The 17456-nt window shown below is 38.4% G+C and overlaps 1 protein-coding gene and 1 long non-coding RNA gene across 6 annotated transcripts in view; one reads left to right on the top strand and one right to left on the bottom strand.

Annotated features, from left to right (window-relative positions):
• APBA2 (amyloid beta precursor protein binding family A member 2) overlaps positions 1-17456 on the bottom strand; it is a 96678-nt gene that overhangs the window by 39438 nt on the left and 39784 nt on the right. For 4 of the 5 annotated variants that reach the window (XM_084532243.1, XM_084532247.1, XM_084532246.1 and 1 more), the window contains exon 2: positions 2210-3216. In XM_084532243.1, the coding sequence (XP_084388369.1) occupies positions 2210-3178 (969 nt within the window). In that variant the 5' untranslated portion in view covers positions 3179-3216. Of the gene's footprint in view, positions 1-2209; positions 3217-5043; positions 5191-17456 lie in introns of those variants that run through there. The other variant, XM_084532244.1, reaches the window with a different exon arrangement.
• The window catches only part of LOC311442719, a 37593-nt gene that overhangs the window by 3900 nt on the left and 16237 nt on the right, over positions 1-17456 (top strand). The gene's annotated exons all lie outside the window — the stretch shown is intronic.

Below are 17456 nucleotides of genomic sequence, written 5' to 3'. Positions count from 1 at the left end.
CCTTGCTTTTTCCATTCACGAGTCTCTGTATGTCCTTAAGAAATGCTGCTTCCTGCCTTCATGACTTGCAGGCCTACATGTCCCTGTCACCAGTGAGGACAGCAGCTGTGAGCTGTCTCCTTTAGTGCAAATTAAAAGGAGGTGCGGTCACTCAGTTTGCCTATCCCTTCATGCTGAGCTAAATGGATTCCCGTACTGCCATCTCTCTGCATGAGAAACTTTCCTCTTTCTTGTATCTGAAGAAAAGTGAAATATTGTGTATTGCTTAATGCCCTATCCATTAGACAATAGTTTTGTGGTTTCTACGAAGACTGATTGTGGAAATCCAATGGCTACGTGCCAGTGTCTACCAATTGCAACAGCACTTTCTCCTTTATTAAAAAGGATTAAGGCATTGGCCCACGACTGACTGGAAATAACACTTAGACCTCAGACAGGCAGCTCAGTAATACTTGGGTCGCTTTGTTTATTTTCATAGCCGTGGCAGTTGTATCAATATGCTGGTGCTGCAAAACCACCAGTTGTTGAAGACTGACGAGAATAATAAAAGTACAATGCAATTCAGCTCAACCTCTGCAAAGTAATCTCTGAAAGCATGCAAAAAGATGTTGAAATGAAAGCCTGTTTTGAATTCTGTTTTGAACTGGCAATTATTGCAGATGAAAAAAAAAAAAAAAAGTATTCCTATGCAACCACATAGAAGAATTCACTACCTAAGTCCCTTACTCAGGAATAGCTCTTCTTACAAACTGGCAGCTTACAAGCAGCAATGGTCCCTGTGGCAGCTACTGGTGTGCTGTGTCAGAAAGCTGCTTCACTAATCCCAAAAAGGCTAACTGGACTTCTCTGTTCATAGTCAATGAATAGGAACAACTCAAGCAAATCAAGATCATCAACCCTTAATCAAGCAAGCTAGCACTTTAATGATGGCAGTAAGCCACTGAGTATATTAAGTTATGCAGTTTGGTTCTAATTATACTTTGAAAATAGAACACAGAAGGGAATACTTAAAACTTGCTGTAGATATGGGAAATCTGTGAAAATACCCCCCCTTAAGGTTTTTTGTTCATTATAATAAAGGCTGACCTGTTTCATCAGCAGATATTTAGACATTTGATTTCCTTTTTCTGTTTGTCAGATGAACTGACATATTTTAATGTCTGTTTTTATGGAATATTCTAAGATAAACTGTTTCATTAACCATGAGGCACTGACAATACTATGATTTTTCTATAGTGATAACTTCATTGAAGCAGAAGCATTAAATTTATACCTCTGAAGCTTAATGAAGTCTTTTAATTAAAGATAAGGCAAAATAACCCACTTATCTTAATACATATTTAGATGACAGACTTGTAATGTTTTACCTCTCTTAGGCAGATTTCTGTTCAGTATAGAAAATAGTATTCATCTGCATTTAGCTTCAGAATAAGTGGACTTTGCTTACGTGTAGTCAGAGAGGTGAAAAGTCAAAGCTTCAAGCTTTTTCAAGCAGAATTTTGTCTTTCTATAAAGAAGTATCTTCTATTTTTGTTTTTTAAAAGAAAGAAAACCTCACACCTCTGCTCTATAAAAGCTTGAGCTCCATTCCCAAATTTGTTTTCTGAGACTCAACAGTAGAACAAGAAAAGAGCATGCATGGTTTAATCAACATCTCTACACCATTGTGTTAAAACTGCTTAACAGCATTTTCAGTACAAGAAAAGTTTCTTGTCAAGGTATTGCCAAAAACACAGCAACATGTAGGCATTTCTTGCAGTTGGTTTTAATATATGCAGCACCTACTGTTGGTTTGTTCTATTGAAAACAAAAGAAATTAAGGCCAATTGGTCACTAAGGTAGTGGAAGAGGAGCCCTTAACGGGGGGGGGAATCTCAACTATTTCTGTGCTGACCCTCAGTTTTAAGGGCACATCCAGTATGTCACTACAGAATTACAAAACAGCATCAATAAAGAATTTTGTCCTGTGGATCTAGAATACCTTGTTTTACGTAGTTCTCTATTTCTGTGTAAAACCTCTTTTCCAGTTCTTTGCCTCAATTGACTACACTAAGCAAATGTTTCTAAGCATGCAAAGTAGTTACGTAGTTTGAATGCAATGCAGAGTAAGAAGTAAAGCGTACTGTTCTCTAGTTCTGTTTGGAATAGATAACTGACATAACAGGTGCATAACGCCTCTGCCAATCTGGATGAAAAGAGAACCTCATACCTGCTCTTGTGGCCACTTCGGTCTGTCCTCTGGGGTTCTTGACTTGGCTTTAAAACCTCTAGGCACATCTCCACTGTGCTTAGAGGCAGATGGGATATTCAGTGATTTTGGCCTCCCCTCATGCCTGTTAGCACTGTGAACAGCTTCTCCCTTTGAACAAGTCTCTTTATAGTCATGTGCCATGTTTTCAGTCCCAGTGTGCTCTGGACTCATTTCTGTTGTACTGTTAATGCTGCTCATGCTCATACTCATTTTGATTTCTGCTACAATCTGGTCAATGTCCTCTTCCTGCTCTTCTAGCTCTGCATCCTCTTTCCTAGAATGGTATGGTGATATACCCTGTGAGTTTCCATTAGCCTCTGCTGGGTAATAGTCCGGATAGCCACCTTCACTTTGACAGTACTGTATGTTCTCTTCTTGGTCTTGTATCTCCAAAGATGATGCTTCATCCTCCAAAACCTGGATGCCATTGTCTTGACCTTCCTGCCACTCTTGCCTGTCTGTCACCTCACTTTCATCTTGGTGCTGAATTTTACCTTCAGACCACTCTTCTACAGCTTCCTGACATTCATCTGTTTCAACAGTGTGTTCCTCATGTGGAACATATTCTTCTCCATTGCAGTCCATTCCTTCCAGGTAACTGTCATCCTCTGGACAGTATCTAATGTAGTATGTAATCCCCTCTTCTTCCTCTGGCAAGCCTTCATCATAGTCCTCCTCCTCAGAGGTGTTATTCACATAGTCAGAGCTGGAGTCACCATCTCCGCTATGATCGTTGCACTCATGTTCCACAGGTGTAGGACTACCTTGTCTGACAGTTGCTAGTTCTGCCTCCTTTGCTGCATAATCTTCAATAGGAAGATCACTTTCCTCGCTTTCAGGCTCCCTGTTGTGAGATGAAGTAGGGCAAGCTCTCACTCTGTGATCCAGCATGCTGGCTGCAGTGCTTTGACGCTTCCTGTTTGCCATAGCCAACTCCTTATACGACAATCATTTCTATGCGATTACTGTAGGGAAGATGGAAAAACATGTTCAGGAAAAGGTCACCAGCAGAGATCAGTGATAATGGGAAACAGCAAGTCATGGATTAAAATGGTAAGAAGGATGTATTTGTAGATACTTATACCAGATTCACAAACACCTAACTACTAAAATGCTCATGTTATAGAACTGTGAAATCCAAGTAATAACTTGGATAACTGACAGAAACAGATAATGAGAAGGTTCTGCACTTATTCTAAACATATTCTAGTGTAGGGTCTCTTTTGTCCATTTGACAGAAAATTAATCTTAAACCTTGAAATTAGTTTTCCATATTTATTTTTTTTGCCAGTAAGGGGTCACACTTTGATCACTATACAGTAAACAGTAGCCACTTTCAATTTTCAGCTCAGGCATGTCTTTAACATGTACTGACAAAATACACTTAGCATCTGACCCTCTTACCAAAACTACAGGAAGACAATGCCATAAGCGACAGCCCAATTAATAGACATTCAAGTATAATATGCTCCTATTATATTATTAAAAATGAATCATTCACTGGTTTATCAGCTCTTATTAGCTGGATGTCATTAAGTATCTCCCATTGTTAAACCAAATATAGGTTTTCAAACAATTTAACTTGTACTCTGGAAAAAAAGACATTTACAATAAAAGCTCAATTGTTGACACTAAACACTTGTTGCATTAAATTACACATTTTTTGTCTAAATAGTGGTTTCCAAATAGTTCAGTCTTTCCTGATACAGTTCACATAATCTAAAGAGAACAGTCAATTCTATGCAAGCTTGACAACTGTAATCTGCTGTGTTTGATTTGGATGTGGGAAACATTTTCAGTATGTTTTTTCTATGTTTTATTGCTGTGTACTTACCAGTGTGACCTATAGTCACTTAACCAGGATTATCTGAGCACACAAACATGCTTGACATATACCACACAACAACAGCAGTTTTTACGATATGCATACAACAAATGCATGTCAGCCAACCACATGATAACTTTAATCATAGGCCTTAGGTGCACAGAGCAATAAAAATGGCAAAGAAAGATGGGCTATGTAGAGATGAATTTCCTAGGCATTACAAAGTTGTCAAAAACAGTTTGTCACTATGACCTCAAACCTCATAGATACCCCTGCAGAATTTCAGATACCACAAGGAACACCCCAAACCTTGGTTTCTGACAAGTCTAGGAAGCTGATGCATCTGTGGCTGAGTGGCATGTGGCAAATCTGAGATGTCCCTAAAAGAGGGAATCTGGATGAGAGGCATCCAGGTCCCAGGAGAAGATGGGGTGTGTGTATAGCAGAAGGGAAGCTGGTAGAGTACATGGTATATCAGAAGGGAAGCTTTAAATGAAAAACAAATCAGAAAAGGGGAGGTAGAACTTGATTACTTGAGCCTTTTCACTATTAAAAGAGCTAGTGGACTTCTAAGGCTTTCTCAGTATGATCTGTATACCCACAATTACCCCTCTAAACTCACTATCAGTTCTTTCTTAGGAGTCAATAATAAACAACTCAGAAGTAGAACACCAGGTCATCAGTCCACTAGTGTTGCTTCTGATTTAGTAATTCTAACTACTGCAAATTAAGGAAGCTTCTATACTGTGACTGCAGGATAAAGAAAACTCCCCTTACTTTGGATTGAAGCAGCAATCGACCCACAACACTGCAGAGCTCTCTACAGGCTGCGAAAAAGCAGCCCACAGGCAAGAAAATCTCCCTGGGCATTGCTCGAGCAGTTTCAGGACTTGATACTTAAGTGGTATCACTGCAGTGATATCATCTTACAAATTCTAGGAACTAAATGTTCACAAGTGTTACTTACCTGCAAGGAAAGCTGCATGCTATCAGTTGTACACCAGTACACATCACAGGAAGCCGTTTGTGCTCAGAGCCAAAAGCCAGCTGTTAGACAGGGCATGAGGCTGGAAAGGGAGTGATGGATGAATGGCAGCTACAGCGGCTGTGGGAAATGACCAGGTTAGCGGCTCAGAGGGCTGGAAGAAAATGTTTTTCTGGGCAGAGCTAATGACTGCAGCTGCAGCTCTCCCCCAGCAGCAGCATGCAGAAGTGCAACATATGTGCTACGGGAAGGAGTATGGAAACTTCAAATAATGGCATGCTAGATATATTTTAGGGCACAGATGGTAACAAGAAATAGAGAAAGGAATTCCCCTCAAGTGTCTTCAGCACTGTCCGATCAGCCAGAGGAATCTGGCTGTGCAGTTAATTCAGTCTGTCTAAGGCCATGGCTGAAAGCAGTGCTCTACCCCAGTATGCTGAAATTGAGGCACCTGTTCCCAATTAAGGTAAAGTGAAGTCTGATCTCCCTCAGTAAGAGGCAAGGTTGACCTTAGTGGCATAGAAACTGAACTTACAAGGCTATCTGTGTGCAACAATTACAGTCCTAGTTGGCCTCTTTACCTTTGCCACCTTCCAAGCCAGGCACGCTACATTTAAGAAACTGAGTACTGACCACATTTAAAAATAAAAACAATCTATTTTTCTGTGCTTCTGAATTGCTGACAATGTGCACTGATCATAGCATCCTAACCTACAAGAAATGTAGCTTCCACAGCTGTACTGATGCATCTGAGCTAGTAAACAGTTCTCATACCCAAAACTGTGTGAGGATTGCTCTTGGAGAGATCTGCTCTCTGGGCAAGGTGCTCCACGTGTATTTTGTCAAGGGGACAGCTGTACTTTAACTCAAATATTAGAACAGCCAAAGTAGTCTACTTTTCTACCACTGTTTCAAAATACCTCTCAGACCTCTCAGGCTTCCTAGAAAAATACTTCAATATTACATTAGGTTTAGCATAACCTGAATCCTTTAACATCTAACACTGCCCTAGGCTTTCTCTATGTTGCCTCATGTCACACACTCCTAGGTCCTGAGGGCCCCAGGTCGGAACAATATTCTCCCCTACAGGCTGAGCTGTTAGTCTATCTGCGGATGACAGCTAACTGAACTCAGTGAAAATAAAGGAATATGGATTTCTTGTGGAAAAAATACTAGGTACCAAACTTTTACCAAGCATTCTGCTCTTCAGTCTGGAGTGCAGAAGCCTTTTGAATCCCCCTACTGCAGACGTTCATACTTCTAATTTTCTACAGAAGCCTATGGTGTTAGAAGGTTATGTAGTATTATGTAATATTCACTTATCAGATACCAAGATTGTTCTTCTCACAGGAGAAAATACTGGATTTCTATCTATTTCAATGCCTTCTGAAGTTGAAAAGATAGGAGTCATGGTAGTTTGCTGGACCCAGAGGAACTTCAGGATTAGAGGCTTCAGTTGAGTCAGCAAGTCACTTGCTCTGCGTGGTGTAGGATTCCCTCCTTGATAGTGGAGTTAGGTCAAATCTCTGTACCATTCAAAGTACAGTTTTCAACTTTTGATAAACAGTGTCACTGAGTACAAGGAGGACAGTTCTATATCCTTTACTCCCCTCATAATTCAGCCTTTTTTATCTTGAAGCTAGAATCAAATGCTTTCTGTTGCATAGTACAACACTATATGCTTCATCAGTGTTAAGTCTATTAAATGGCTAAGTTACATAGGGATCTCAAATGTTTTGCTCTTGATATTTTTTTCCTCTTAGTTTCATCCTCTCAGCTCCAAATGTTGAGAGGAAAAAGGAAACCAACCTCCAGAAAACACGTGCTGTATTTTTACATGAGTATGCATAGGGGAACCACTCTCCTGCTCCTAGAAGCAGGGCTGCTGCTTTACAGCTGGAATTGATTCTAATCAGTGCCCAGTGCAGTCATTAGCTTTCTCATGGATTTCTTGCACCTAATCCCTGACAGCTGCAGAGGGGGGTTATGGAACTGTTAGCACTTCTACATCTCTTCACCTGTGTAGAAAGATACCTTCACTACTCCTCCTATGGAGAGAGACCAATTAAATGAGCATTAAAAATGGGAAATGGTACACAACTGTAAACACAGCGATAAGCAAAATACCCAGTACAACAGTCCTGGCTGTGTTTAAAGAGCTGCTTTACATATGTACTTGATTCACAAGAAGAATGGTGTTCTCAGAAGTAAAACAAGCTCTCTGACAGTTCTGCCTTTAACATACGTAGGGATCTGCGGGGGTTGTGTGGTTTGGCAGGGTTTGGTAGCTGCTTGTATCAACAAATATTGTACTAATGCAGGCTTCTCTACAGCTAAATTTCTTCAGCTCTGCTTCGGCAACCTAGAAGTGAATGGAGGAGTTTTACTGGCCTTACTCTGATAACCTTGCTTCATTTCGCAAGGCCTCCTTCCTGAGCTTCCTTCTTCTTGGGTTCCTTTCTTTACCTACTCCTCAGTGTTTCTCCCATGCTTCTTCAAATACCTGTATCCTTCCTCAGTCATCTTTGACAAAATTCTCATTCAAGTTTTGGTTCCTTGGAACTGTTCAATACCTCTTTTCCCTACCCATCCAGTACAATTGAGTTGCTATTAATTTCAGCTGCAAGTAGACCATAAGCATTGCAACACACTTTACCATCAGACTGAATTGCAGCACCTGGTCTAGCAGCTTGCTTCTCTACAGCTGAGCAGTGTTTTCAAACTGTGGACTGAAGCTATTCCATATATGTTCTGTATGCCCATAATTAAAAAAATGCTGCTGGGAAACTCTGATCCTTTTACATATACAAATATGACTTCACATGCTTACAGTTGCTATACTTAAGAAATTATTCAGTTCAATTTTAACTTGGACAATGGTATTGTTCAATAGAACTATATTAGAAAAAAAAACAACAGTATTTTTCAATAGAACTATATTAGAAAATTCCTTATTCCAGGGCTTTATCCTAATTATACAATTCTATTTTCAAAAAGCAGATAAGTTTAAGCAGGAAAAAAGTCTAAGTTCAACTTCTTCAAAACAATTTTAGTATCATGCTAATAGTGTTTCTCAGTAGACTTTCATTATGGAATACTTAATAGACTCCCATCAGCTAAGTAAGCCGAGATGAATTGTGACTGATCCTAGACTGGGAACCAGAATTTTTAATGAGCAGAACAGAACATGAGCCTGCCATGATTTTGTCAGATTCTGCAGTCATTTGATTTCCCCAAGGCCAAATGACATTAACTTCATGCTCACTTTTTAGTCAACCTGACTATAGACCATGAGAAGTCATGCAGAGCTACAGAACCCAAGTGCAGGATAACCTGCCAACTGTTCTAAGAGCAGGTATAAATAGGATTCTTATTTCCATGGGAACCATGGTCCTCCTGTGCAACTCTGAGGAGACTGAGCATGTAGATAGACACTCATCTCCGAAGGGGCACTATGCCTCCAATGAAAGAAATGTACAGGGGCATATAGTGAGCCTGTGTGCAAGGCTGGTCTTATAGCAGTGTATATGGAAGCAGTTAGAACATGTCCTACAATCAGAACTACCAAGTTGTAACTGAATTAGGGCTCTCTTGTGCCATTCTTCATCCTGAGTGGCATCTCAATTTTAAGAAAATTGCAATGTCTTTCTCTGAGCAAAGCTGGCATAGCCTGATACTAATTATTTTCTTGCGTCTTGTGAAATTCCACTCAAAATTCTCCTGTTTTAATTTGACTGTTTCTTTTCCAGGAATGCCTTTTAAAAAATATTGTCAGTGTAAAAATATATATATCTTATAAAATCAACACTAGCTTTTAGTTTCATAGTTTTCCATTGTTTTTTTTTCTTAGCCTCTTCTGTCAAGACTGTTTCCCATTCCCCTGCTAGGCAGGTGCTGGGGCTCACTCAAGTCTGAAGCAAAGTACCCTACACCCTCCACATACACTAGCCAGAAACTCACCAAGCACATCCCTTCCTGAAGAGAAGAGCTGACCTCTGCTCCCAAGTGCCTTATCTCACACAATATCCACCCCTCTTTCTGGCACTGACAGCCTCTTCTAGCTGTCAGCCAATGCAGTTTGGGAACTTGACTGCAGAGGCTGGGTGCCGGTGTGGAGAGCGCTTGGGGTTCAGGCAGCAAAGGCCAGGTGTTCAGTTGTACACCTTCCCTGGCCTTCTGCAAGGACCAAAAAGGCAAGTCACAATTTTTTTCTTTTTAAAAAAAAAAAAAAGATCGTAAAAAATCAGCAATAGGTTAAGATCCAAATTCCCAATTTTCATTTTAGCCTTAACTCGTCACCCACACAGTGTGCATACACTCAAAGTCTTTAATTTTGTGATGACGCTAACTTCAACCACCTGCCTTCTGCTTTGTGCGAAACACAGCTGGGATAGGCCAGGAGGAAAAACAGCTAGAGGCAACTAAAAATTTGGTGCTACTGGTGTTTCAGAGCTTCAATTTATCATCTATATATTATTTTGACATGCTTACCCTAGTAGAAACAGAAACCAGCGAGAGACATTTGCAGAGGAAGCACAGACAAAATGATTTTTTAAGAAAAAGTGTGGAGGGGGATGAGCAGCATCTGAAAGTAGATGACATTAAAATAGGAAATATGACTGGCCAGTTATTCTCAAGAGCAGTTGCTAGGGTCTTTGTGTGGAGCTAATGCAAAAAATAAATAACACACAGCCCATTTCTTATAATTCACTGGCTAGGCTCAACTATGGTGGAGGTGAACCTCAGATAGTCACAAAAGGTGTAATTTGGGTGAGGGAGGAACACAGAACAGGAAAACAAGGAAGAAAATTATATACCCGTTATTTCTTGTCATTGTGCTTATCTTATTCATGTCTCTCTACCATCAGCTGTTAAATTAATGTTCAGAGATAACAAATGAATATTTATATATATTGTTTCAGCTGCAAACTGAGAGATTCTGGCTGAAGCTGCAGCAGCTGCAGTTTATTAGGTATCTCAGCAGTCTGAGACTTACAAAGTGCACATCCTTCTGCCCACAGGCAGCAATGTTAAAAAGGAGGAAGCAGTCCTGAGTTACTATCTTGCTAATAACAAAAATAAGTTCATCTGCCAGTAAATTGCATTTTGAGTAGAATATGAAATGAGCATGCATATCCTGGAGAAATAAGTAGCAGATATCGACCAGTCATCTAAAGCATGCCGCCTCCTCACCCCAAAACCCAGGAGAAAGAGTAGGCAATTTGCAACAGAATGTCTTTTTGCTCCTATTAAAATAAACCTGATCCTCCAGTACAATTGAAGTGTTTCGTAGCCTCACATGAAAGTGAAATCTTTACAATTAGTTTTCTATAGGTCAGAAAGCCCTGCAAAACACTGAACCTTTCATGCTATTCACCAGATGCTATAAGTAGTTTCAGACATGAATTTATTATTCTTATTTTTAAGTATTGTGCATTCTGAACTGTGTTCTTGCTTTCCTCTTCATGCTATATATATATATATATATATATATATATATATATATATATATAGTATTTGCTCTCTTCGGTTTAATCTAATAAGCATTTAAAATGAGTTAATTACCTTGTAAATTGCATTCTAGAAGTTCTCTATAATTAGAACCTACCAACAGAAATTAAAAGAATAGAGACGAAGCTATGCTAAAGTCAGTGCAAAATCCTACAGCATTGCAAAAATGTGATATAGACTTATATGTTGGAATGTATATTCCAATGAAATGTAGTTTTCATAATTAAGATTAGCTATTTTTTGCTGAGGCAATAAAAATATGCTTTAACAAATTTAATTATCATTTATTGTTGATGTTGCTTAATCGTTCTTCAGGGTTTGAGTCCACAGCTTAACAAAGATGAATACTGAGCCTATAGTGTCAAATCAGTGTAGCTGCTTGAGTAAAGACTCTTTAAGATCAGAATCAGTTTTGTAGTGTTATGACTGCTATACAAAACCAAACAAAAAATAAAACATCATTGTCAGATATTAAAAGCTGGTACAAGAACAGAAGCGAAGAGTTCTTAATCAAAAGAAAGGTGATAAGCTTCCAAAACTACAGCTAGGAGATTGTACACACTCTTTGCCCTGCTCCAAGAACCCCACTTTTACAAAATGATAAAGTATTCCTTGTTTTAGCTGTACAGAAAGGCTCCAGTGAGGCTTCAACTTAAATTGATTTCAAAGTAGATATACATTTTAGTATCTTCCTGTGATTATCATAAGGCACAAACAGGTAGCTTTAGTCATTCAAAAATGTATTGCAAAGTGTAGTCTGTGAGAGTACATAAGAGTATAATCATACTCCAAAGAGTATAAAAGGATTTATTATATGGCCATTTATTCAGCACACTTAGGTGCTTAAGTCTATTTTGAAAATAAAATGCAGGAAATCCTTTAAGGAGTTTACTGGATTCATACTAGTTTCCAGGTGGAAATACAGTCAAGAACAGATCCCGCTGAGTACTATTTGCAGTATAAATACAGAACAGATTTTACAGATTTTGAAATCGCACAGAGTTCTTCCTACTGATGAAACCTCTAAAAATCTTGCTGAAAGCCATTAGCACCCTCGCCATCCAATTAGCGTAAGAGGATTAGGTTCCATTTTTCTCCTGTTAGCACAATATTGTCTCTTTCAAACGCAAATACTTGAGCTGCTGGCAGATTTAGTACATAAAAAAAATCCACTGAAATAATACAGAAGTAGACTATTGTGTTAATCCTTTTCAAGATAAAATATTCTGCCTTTGTTAAGCAGAATCAGCAAGGTTAAATTGTAAGACATTCTACAAATTTTAGATTTAATGAGAATAGTAAATAATGGAGATAATCAGATTTTGTTAGCAGTGAATTATGTCATGAGATTTTACATTTGCAAGCTTTGAAAAAATATCTGTAGCCTGCAGCTGGTTATGTTCCAGGCACACTGCTCCACAGCAGATGATCACTTCATTTGAAAAGCAAGATTAGATTTTTTTCCTCTGTCCAAGGCATATATTGCACATCAGTAAAATTCTCTTCAATTTGTAAAACTGGTTAGAAGATAAATACTCTGTCAATCACTTTAGTAGATACTTGAGATAGCTTGAAACCTTTATACCACCAGCTTTCCCATCAAATGCCAGCAGAAAAATTGTCTATGAAGGTTTCATGAAAATAAGAGCTTTCCTCTTAAATAAGGATTTTGAATCTAAAATTATTTAGAGGCTCTGAGTAATACTGCCATATAGCTCAGTAGGTTCTCACAGTCACTGAAAACAGAGCACCAACCATAATGATGTATCTCTAGAATTAGAGATAAGCAGTGGCCTGACACACACAATCCTGTGCTAGATGTTATACGAGCACATGAAGGAGGTGTGCTTTAACCTAAGACCATAGCTTAAATGGATAGAGACAAACGAATTATTCTTGCCTTCTGTCGTCAGCTCCCCATTCCCTATAGCTACAGGGACTAGGAATGTGCTGTATAAAGGGAAAACAAATAAGACTTCAATATCTGTACTTGAATTTATTTCCACTAAGGCACAGCAGGTCTAGCAGCCCCCTTTAAGGCTGGGATATTAAATACCACACTCATACTTGCAAGCAGGCCCAAGAAGCAGCATGTGCGCTGGGCCTCAGTGTGTCTGGCAGAAGCAAGTCTTGTATCTGTGTGAACTGCACAGTTTATGCAGATGCCTGTTTTGTCTTTTGCAGAGTAGTGTACTTAGTCATTTCACTTTGAGAATGGGAGAAGTTCACCAACTAAGACCCACAACCTTAGAGCATGGAGCTGCCTGTCCAATTTCACGAACGCACGCCTACTGCTCTCTCAAGATCCAGGCTGAAGCACACGAGGTGGTCCTTTTGTAGCTTGATTCCCAAATAAGCATCATAGCCACAACACATCATTCTATTAGATTACAAGCAATTAACAGGGAAATGCATAATTAAATATAAGTTCTGAATGTGAAGACCTGATCTAACCTTGTTGGAGCCTGACACTCAGTGACAAGACCTACCTTGAAAAGTCTGTTAGGCAAAGCAGAATAAACTTTTTACAGTGGAAGTCTGACTTCTTTGTAAGACAAATTTAAAATTTCTTTAAAAATGAAGAATTAGATGGCAATCCTGTCTGTCCCCCTGGAAAATGACATACTAAGAAAAAAGTACTTTTAAAATGATAACAAAAAATTGAGTTCCAAATTCCTGTCAACAGGGAGACTGTTCTGAGGAACAGTCATTAGATATAACGCTGCCTTAGATATTATGTCCTTATCTCCTGTAAGTATCTGCTGTTGGCTGCTGGGGAGACAGGATGCTGGGCCTGATCTTTCTTCTAAGCTGGCACAGCTGCTCTTGCATTACCAAAGTCAAACTCTGCCTTCGAGTAGTTGTAACAAATTCACAAATTATTGCTAGGACTATTAAAAAAGAAATATTGATCAAAACAAATGTATATAAATAATTGATAGATTATTGAATTCAAGTTAGCATGCATCAGTTTTCCAAACTTTTAGGTCAAGATTGGTTCTTTTCATCGACGCTACAGAGAATCTGATCTCTAATCTGCAGAGAGCCACAATTTAAATGAAATGACTTTGTCCAGAGAAGACAGGTAATTATCACTTGAAACATTAATTAAAATTCAGAAATGTTGAATACAAAAACCATCAATCCTATTATTAGGACACACCAGACAAAGTCACTGTACAAAATCGCTTCATGTATCAGCAGGTCAAATTAGTTTTGGGGGGGAAACTATTAATCGGAGACAAAATGATTAACCTGCGGCACTTCTGAGCAAGAAAAGTGCTCCACAAAATTCTTGCATCTCTGAAGAGATGTAATACTGTTTACAGCCAAGCTGCTGAAAGCAATCTTTCTGAAATGCAAATGTTTTACTTTTCAAAGCAGATAAGAAGTGTTTTCTACAACATCATAATACCTTATGAGGACCAGATTGAATGTGGTGTAACACCTCAATTGCAGAGTACTGGGAAATTTGGTTATCAAGCATTAAGGCACTACAAAAGTTAACATCAGCTCTAGCAATTCTTTGCTATTGCTCAGAAAAGCACTAGACAGATGAGATACTGATTCAGGATTTCATGTTGTCTCTCATAAAGAGTGTTTCCTTAGCATGCCTTCTCTCCAATAAACATTCTACCAAGGAAAAATAAATAAAACTAAAATGCTTCTCAGAGAGAAGTCCTGCATCTACTGCCACAGTTACAGGCAAACCATCTTTTTCTTATAAACCGTAACTAAATAACTTTAAAACAATCAGGCTGAATTCTTTATTAAAAACAAACCTTTCAACAATTTCATGGCTGTGCCCTTTGCTAGCTTTCAGGAACCCAACTTCATGTCTGCATTAATCTCACCAGGGTGTAAGAGTACTTAGAAACCTTTGAAGACATTTTTTGAGAAAAGCCAAGGACTACATAGCTGCTAATGGCAAGCTAATAGGAATCTTACATCTTAAAACACTCAACTGCATGCATGAAGACTGCAGTCTTAAAAAGAAAATAAAAAATAAAATAAAATTAGGTGCTTGCATTAAATCTGTTCTAGATGTTCAGATGATTTCAGTCTCCAGTCTCCTTCACCAAGAGCCTTTCAAAAGCACTGCACTTCCTTCCTAGCAATAGATGACACATGAATCTAAACAACCTCAGTGAAATTTTCTCCCTGTTCATTTTCTGAATTTGACTTTGAAAAGGGAAGCACATGTTTGTTCCACACTGTAACGATACAGTACAAATTGCAGTGTCTAAAATTTATTTTTACTACCATACTTTTAAACTTCTCCCTCCTTTCCTTCATTCCATTCCTGTCATTAGCAAATTCACTACTGAGCCACGCAAGTGGTTCTATGTAAAAAGTAACAGAACTCCAAGTGTTTGATACACCATACTGGGCTGGTAATCTGTGCCATGGACTTGATGGTTTCACATTTCACAGATTTTCATTTCCACACCTTGTTCTATCACATCTTCTTCTGTGCTTCAGCTTCTTATTCCTTTAACAGTTGCCTGAAATGCTAGTTATGGTGGTGTTTCAAAATAAAATTCTCCAAAATAAAAACCATCTTTTTTCACATGATTAAGCTGAGCATGCTGTTCAAACAGGCCTCAAGCCAATCATTTAACATTTGGAAACACAGGGATAATGAAATTTGTTAGCTCAAAGTAAATCAGAGCTGTTGCACATCTTGAGTATCTTGTGCCTGGTGCTTAGTGTAGAGATCAAAGCCAATCATCTATAATGCGTCTATACATTTAGGGGATGTTTTCCTATGGATAAAATTTTCTCCTGACTCACTTGGAAAATGTGTTTGCCACCGAAGATAAATGGAGTAAAGTACAAAATGTGTTTGGGGTAGGCTGACTGATGAAAAGAGATGGGAATTACTGAAAAGAATGTTACAACTCAGTTTCCATAAGCGCTGTGTTTATTTTTTATCATGTTACTTAGATGGATTTCCATTTAAAATATTTATCTACAGTCACTATAACTGCTACCCTTTAAGAATATTGTAACCAGAAGATTAGCAAAAATTGTTTCTCCAGTGTGTATAGCTTCTTTACAGCTTTGGGTCTGTTCAATTTAATTATTTCCAAAGAATATCCAATTTCTGCTTGGCTTTTCATACAGTTAAGAGATTATCACTGGAAAAGATCTGTATGTTCAAAAAACAAAGTTGGCAGAGAGAAATAAGAATCACCTCAATTACTTTAAGCTGCCTTTAATGCCTTTAATTAACTATCAAGCTTCTTTCCTTTTAATGTTCCCAAGTATCTTCCAAACGTACCCTATTTTTTCTCTGCCTGCTGTCTCTGGTGATCTCGCTCAGAATGGCGGTGCTGCTTAGCCACAAAGACTTGCCTTAGATGCTGCTGAAGATCAGAATTTCACTACCTAAATGAGACACATGGAAATGCTCAGAGCATGTACACCTGAATGAATTCACACATCCATCTAAAGAAGCCATAACCAAAAATAAATAAAAATGCAATCTGAAATGTGTTCAGGATATTCAGTTGAAATTCCAGTTTAATATCTTAGCCACAGAAGCAGATTTCTATGTACACAGACCTTGATGAGGATTGATAGCATATCCATAAGCACGTACTACTACTGTGACCTTCCTCACCAGCACTGAAAGGACTGGTGAGAAAACTAACTGCCCATTTGTTTCCCAATCTATATTTATCCAAATCCTATTTTAATAGTCATGGTGCCTGTGCGTGTATGTGCATGATGCAATAAGCTGGAGACACCCAGGGTAGTTTAAGTGTAGCTCAAGCATAAGCTTTCTGCTGTGGCAGTTCACGCCCACGGCACAAGGAGTGCAAGCTCTGCTAAGCCACTTCTGCACCTCCTGGCTTTGGTTATCTGTAAGGCAGAGTCAGAAAATTGTCAGGAATTAATGTGCATGAATAGTGAATTGATTAGTTGTCCGTATATGACATTTTAATCTGTTTGTAGCCTAATTGAAAGAACAGCCCAGAATACTTTTAAGAATCAGCTGTCCTAAACAATTCATCTAAGAAGCTCATCATAAATGGTCAATACTCAAAACCAAAACAATAACAACAAAAATACACACAGAAAACCTTGTTATTTCATTTAATTAAATTTTAGAGGGCAAGTGCACATTGGCCAGGGGGAGTAAATTAAACTTCATAAATAGACAGTAGCACCTAGCTATCAGGTCACTTAACCCAGCTTGTGTAACCATTCCAGTAACAAGAAGTTCTTATGGAGTCTTTTTCCCCCATCTGTCAAGCAATGTGGAACCTGTAGGGGTTGGGGCTTTTGCTTCTGGTAAGGGCCATGAGGATGGGACAGCATACTGCCACATCAACTATTCCGACCCTAACTGATGCACCTGTTGGTCTCCAACTAACAGCTAATACTGTTATTAAGTTATTGTTAAAATAATATAAAACTACCTGTATAATGAAGTAGCCAGTACTTTGAGACAGTATCTAAAATATAGTATCACCTAACAAAGAGGACCTATGCTTTGCCTGCAAGCTATACATTTCAAACGAGTCCTGATTATTTTGCTTCCAAACCCTCCCTGGATATTGACGTGCATTTTTAAAAGCATTTCCAGCATCTTAAATGGGGAGGATAATGTACTGTGCCTCTGCATTAACTCAGCTTTAATATTTAGTTAGGTTGTCATTAATAATTTATTTTACTGATGCAAACATGCAAATAAAAATGCTTTTAATTTGAATGCCATCTACAAATCAAATGAAATAGAACTTTCCTTCAGTGTTAAGAGATAAAAGCATTCTTAATATCCTGTAATTATTTCATACATTTCCATAGCAAAGACATTTCATTAGCCTCTTTTTTTAAGTTCATGCAGAATATATGTATAACAATCCTTAAAAGCT

The sequence above is a fragment of the Aythya ferina genome (assembly GCF_964211825.1).
Source record: "Aythya ferina genome assembly, chromosome: 11".
NCBI classification, from domain to species: domain Eukaryota; kingdom Metazoa; phylum Chordata; class Aves; order Anseriformes; family Anatidae; genus Aythya; species Aythya ferina.
The sequence above is the reverse complement of the archived record's forward strand: the minus strand, read 5'-3'. Positions and strand labels throughout refer to the sequence as shown.